General features: G+C 31.9%; 1 protein-coding gene across 1 annotated transcript; it reads left to right on the forward strand.

Moving 5' to 3' along the window:
* Positions 1-3,230: 3,230 nt before the first annotated feature.
* Positions 3,231-5,379, forward strand: LOC137824149 (glucan endo-1,3-beta-D-glucosidase). Its single transcript, XM_068629615.2, has one exon. It carries the CDS (start codon positions 3,259-3,261, stop codon positions 5,224-5,226), a length of 1,968 nt encoding a protein of 655 aa, XP_068485716.2. The 5' UTR covers positions 3,231-3,258; the 3' UTR covers positions 5,227-5,379.
* Positions 5,380-5,980: the final 601 nt, after the last annotated feature.

Raw genomic sequence — 5,980 nt, forward strand, 5'->3', positions numbered from 1 at the left:
TTTTAGTTTAAGTTTGCATGTAAGGTTTTTATCTTCAGAATTAGTCTTTGTTAGCTCAGAGTCTTAGTGATATAGTTGGATTTGTGATCAGGACTTTGTGGTGCAAGTTAGGGTATCCTTAAGCTTTTGGTGGGTTTGGAGCTCTTAGTGAGCATCTACTAAAGTCCAGGTAAGGGAAGCTAGTTTAAAATCTTCAATAGAACCCTAGGTTAGAAGATTTGAATGTGAGTGTGACGTGGTCACCAATTCCAAATTTTGTTGCAAGATTTCTTGTTCTGAGTAGATTGTAGTTTGATTGAATTTGGAAGTGTTGTGATTGAGAATTGGTTGTTTGATTTAAATGGTTTTGGAATTAGAAATCATATAAATGTATAAATGGACATAATAACTCAATGATTCAATGAGAGTGATTGTATCATGTTGAACAAGAACTGTCAATGTAATGTGTAGATTTATAATTTATGAATTAAATGAGGTATTGATTTATAATCTAATAGGTATATTAAGTTATGCAGAATTCTGTATATTTCACTCAAGCTAGCAAGTTCTAGCTCAAGCTAAAAAATTATGGGTGCTCTCTGGTGGATTTTAGCTCAAGCTAGCGAATTCTAGCTCAAGCTAAAAACTTATGGGTGCTCTCTGGAGGATTTTAGCTCAAGCTAGCGAATTTTAGCTCAAGCTAAAATTCTGGGTGTTCTCTGGAGGATTTTAGCCCAAGCTAGCAACTCAAGCTAAAATTCTTGGTGCTCTCTGGAGGATTTTAGCCCAAACTAGCGAATTTTAGCTCAAGCTAAAATTCTGGGTGCTCTCTGGTGGATTTTAGCTCAAGCTAGCGAATTTTAGCTCAAGCTAAAATTCAGGTTGCTCTCTGGCGAATTTCTAGCTCAAGCTAGCAATTTCTAGCAATAATAATAATAATAATAATAATAAATAAATAAATAAATGAAAATAAAAATATTAAACTAATTTTTATTTGCTTTTAAAAGATTGATTTATTTAATTCTATATAATTTTTCTTATAAAGTATGTAAACTTTTATTTCATGTATAGTTAATTGAAGACATTTATATGATTAGTTAATGAATTGTTGTGTATTTTGGATATTCTAAACATTGGTATGATTTGATTGTTTGATGCTGGATATTATGAGGTTCAAAATATGAATTTTAATCAATACATAGTATTTTCAGGAAAGAAAATACCGTGTTAAGATTATTTAGGATGTGCATTGACTAGGGATTCGTCTAGAAGGAGATATCCTGACTCTACTGAAATAATGGAATCATATAGATGAAGTTATTAAGGTGGTGAAAGTCGAAGGAGGTTCATATGAATGGGTAAGTTGTTTGAAAGATAACTAACTTGACCTGTTATATGAGTTAACCCTGTCATACTAGGAGAGAGATGATATTGAGATTAATTATGCGCATAGTTGTGTGGATTTCACAGTGATGTAGTATGACAGGTGCAGATCTTTGAGTCTAAGTCAACGCACGAGTCTTCCAGAAGTACGAGTTAAGTGTCTATGTGTTATGAGTCAGTAGAAGTCTGACATGAGAAAGATGAATATTGAAATTGTTGATAGACACTTGATGGTTATGTGGAATGCATGAGAAATGATGGATTTATGTGGATTTTATAGTTATATTATGTTATAAGTTTTAAAAATACCTAGCTTACCCTTTGTTTTGTTTTGTGGTTGTTTTTCTTTGATGATCGTGTATTTTACAGGTGATCAAATTTTCTCAGTGAGAAGATGAATGATGAAAAATGTTTATTTTCTTTTGAAATTTTGTTTTTAATTCTTTTATGTAAATATTTCCAGTCTTATAAAGAGAGAGATAATTTGAAACATAATATGAAAGAATTGTAAATATATTTGTATTATTATATATTTTATTTAATATTTAATACAAATTATAATTATTAGATATGAGAAAATATAGGAGGTTACACTATTTATAATGTATTAAATATTAGTTAATAATTTTTTTGTTTATGTTGTTTTAACTATGTATTACCCACTCCCACAATCGTTTCTTGATTAAATTCACTCAACAATTACTTAGTGAGTGTGTAACTCAACATATTTCAATATCTTGAAATAATATCTTTTATGTCAAGATTCTTAAAGATTTCCAATTTTCTCAATATATACTCTACACTCACGAGCTTTATTCTGTGTTCTTAGTGATTTTGAACTTTACAGTTTGAATCATTATCTAATTTGTTAAGTTTGATTTTAATTTCTATAAAAATCAAAAGTTTATTTTTATTTCTTATAATGTCCATGTTATTTTAATTATAGTCTCTTCAAATTATTTTTATTTCAATTTAATGTTATCCATTTTAACCTTAAACAATGTACACATTTTCATACTCTTTAATAATTTATTCCTTTCCTTTTTATTAATTTATTTATTTGTTTATTAATTTTATTTTATAATTTATCAATTAACTTATTTAATAATTCATTGAATTGATGAATGCACAATATTAATTTATTTAGAAAAAATTAAGCTTCTTTTAAAAAAAAGTACGTATAGAAATTTGGTGGAAGGACCGAATTTTAAATTGGTTTGTAAAACAAATTTTTGTATGGATTTAGATGGTAAAATGGACTTTTGGCCCGCTAACCTGCCAAATTTTGATATGCTGTTTTTAACCTTCTAACATAACTTGTCTCATCTAACTCGTCAAATTGATAGGACACCACTAGCTTATTTTTAAAATTAAAAATAAAATAAAATATTTTTTATACTATATTATTTAAAGAATGCAAATTTATAAAAACAATATAACTTAAATCATTAACACTTCTATAAATTAATTTTAATTATTAATTATAACAGATTACTTTAAATGATTATTTTAATTTATCCTCAATTAAAGTTTTTAAAATATTTATATAATTATATATTTTTTAATATGTATATATAACAAAATTTAAAAATACAAAAACTATCTCACTATTAATCTCATTTATTAATCTGTTCCTTTCCTTTGTTGATTTTGTATGTCTATATATATATATAAAAAAAAAACTCCTTTGATCTCCTCTATACACCACCATTTGTTTTCTTTTTTATAAGTGCAATTTAGTAATAAATATGGCAAATTACATTTTCTATTTATATATAGCAATATTTATTGAGATTCTAAATTCAATCTTCATGTTCTAAACAATCTCTTGTATATTAAGGAGGCAACACTGAACATTGCATAAGGATCAATCATTCCCTTGCTCTTCCATGCACAATGTCTTTCTCATCTTCTTTTCTCTTCCCTAAAACTCAATCCACAGTTCTCCCAGACCCTTCAACCTACTTCTCTTCAAACCTTGTTTCTTCTCCACTCCCCACAAACTCTTTTTTCCAAAACTTTGTCCTTTTAAACGGGTCACAACCTGAGTACATTCATCCCTACCTCATCCAAACCTCAAAGTCCTCACTCTCTGCCTCATACCCTCTTCTCTTCTTCACTGCAGCAGTGTTGTACCAAACTTTTGTGCCGGATCTCACAATCTCTTCCACTCAAACACTTCCAAATGAACAGAACCATGTAATCTCATCCCACAGTGACCTTGGTGTCACTTTGGACATTCCCTCCTCCAACCTCAGGTTCTTTCTCTCAAGAGGAAGCCCTTTTATAACTGCTTCCGTCACATCTTCAACATCTCTTTCTATCAGAACACTGCACACCATACTCTCTTTGTCTTCCAACAATGAGAACAACACCAAGTACACCCTTAAGCTTAACAACACTCAGACATGGCTCATATACACCTCCTCCCCCATCCATTTCAACCATAATGCTTTAGAGGTTACGTCCAAGCCATTTTCTGGCATCATTCGTGTAGCAGTGCTGCCAAATCCTAACTATGAGACAATTCTTGACAAGTACAGCTCTTGTTACCCTTTGTTGGGTGATGCAACACTAGAGGAGCCTTCCCGTGTGGTGTATCAGTGGCAAAAGGAAGGGTCTGGGGATTTGCTCATGCTGGCTCACCCTCTTCATGTTAAGCTTTTATCAAATAATAATACTGGTACTGTCACTATTTTGCATGATTTTAAGTATAGTAGCATTGATGGTGATCTTGTTGGCGTTGTTGGAGATTCATGGAAGTTGGAAATGAATCATATTCCTGTAACATGGCATTCTAACAAAGGCGTGGAAAAAGAGTCATATGATGAAATTGTCTCAGCACTTTCCAAGGACGTTCAAGCACTAAACTCTTCACCAATAGCAACAGCATCCTCCTATTTATATGGGAAACTTATTGGAAGGGCTGCAAGGTTGGCGTTGATAGCGGAAGAAGTGTCTTTTCCAAACGTGGTTCCAACGATTAAGGAGTTTCTGAAGAAGAACATTGAGCCTTGGTTGGATGGAACATTCCAAGGGAACGGTTTTCTATATGAAAATAAATGGGGTGGACTTGTAACAAAACTGGGGTCAACAGATTCAAGCGCTGATTTTGGGTTTGGAGTGTACAATGATCACCATTACCATTTGGGTTACTTTCTTTATGGAATTGCGGTTCTAGCAAAGATTGACCCTGAGTGGGGACAAAAATACAAGCCACAAGTTTATTCACTTTTGTCAGATTTTATGAATTTGGACCACCAACATAACGCTTATTATCCACGTCTAAGGTGTTTTGACCTCTACATGTTACATTCTTGGGCTTCAGGGTTGAAAGAATTTGCAGATGGACGGAACCAAGAAAGTACAAGTGAAGCTGTGAATGCGTACTATTCAGCAGCTTTGGTGGGTCTAGCATATGGTGACTCAAGTCTTGTTGCCACTGGGTCAACGTTAGTGGCGTTGGAAATTCTTGCTGCACAAACTTGGTGGCATGTGAAAGTGGGAGAGAAGTTGTACAAAGAAGATTTTGCAAAAGACAATAGGATAGTTGGTGTTCTGTGGGCTAATAAAAGAGATAGTGGACTATGGTGGGCGAGTGCAGAGTGTAGAGAATGCAGACTTGGAATCCAAGTGCTACCCTTGTTGCCTATCACTGAGACACTGTTCTCTGATGCTGATTATGTGAAGGAGCTTGTGGAATGGACATTTCCCTCTTTAAGTAGTGAGGGGTGGAAGGGAATGACCTATGCCTTGCAAGGAGTTTATGATAAGCAAACAGCATTGCAGAATATAAGAACGTTGAAAGGTTTTGATGATGGAAACTCTTACACTAATCTCTTGTGGTGGATTCACAGCAGATAAGAACTCATGATACACATAAGTTTGAACAAATAAAATGTTTCAATTCAATAATTGAGGTTGCAGCAACATATGCATGGAACCTTGAATCTCATATCAGTTATGTTAGTTTGTTATTATGGATATTTAAACTTGTTCTGGAAAATAAAATATTTTATATATAGACTTTGCTCCTTGTTACATTGAAGTTTAACTCTTGTTTAAGATTTTTAATATGGTCTATAACATCTTTAGACCGAATAGAAAAGAGATCATGTTGAAGATAAAAAAAATAAAAGCATTTACTTAACTTTATCATTTATATGAAGGCATGTTTAAGGTGGTCTCAAATGCATCAATCTTTAGAGAACTTTAAAAGACTATTTGAAGTCTTTTTTAAGATATTATAACAATGTTGTGCGTAGAAAATCTTGAAAAGTTTGAATTCTTGTGTATGAAAAAGCTTGAAGAAGTTTCGAATTTTAACCAAAGGTATAAGATTGTTTCGAACATGGCATGTGATGGGGATAATATGAGAAAGGACTGTGTATATTGAAGGGGATTTTTTTTTTTCTATATTTGATAAATCATCTTTATAGACATTATTAAGAAATTATTTCTCGAGTTAGGAAAGATGGTCAAATAAATCCATTTTCATAATTATAATTCTCGAACTATTAACGTTATTATAAGTAAAGTTAAGTCACAATTCGTTTTCGTCACAGATATATCAATATTTTATTTTTTTAATACATATATAACTTTTACTTATAATAGC

This window comes from Phaseolus vulgaris, chromosome 8 (assembly GCF_051622355.1).
Source record: "Phaseolus vulgaris cultivar YP4 chromosome 8, ASM5162235v1, whole genome shotgun sequence".
In the NCBI taxonomy this organism is placed as follows: domain Eukaryota; kingdom Viridiplantae; phylum Streptophyta; class Magnoliopsida; order Fabales; family Fabaceae; genus Phaseolus; species Phaseolus vulgaris.

Excerpts from the sequence above, each read along its gene's own strand:
- LOC137824149 (XM_068629615.2), top strand. The coding sequence starts at position 3,259 with ATGTCTTTCTCATCTTCTTTTCTCTTCCCTAAAACTCAATCCACAGTT.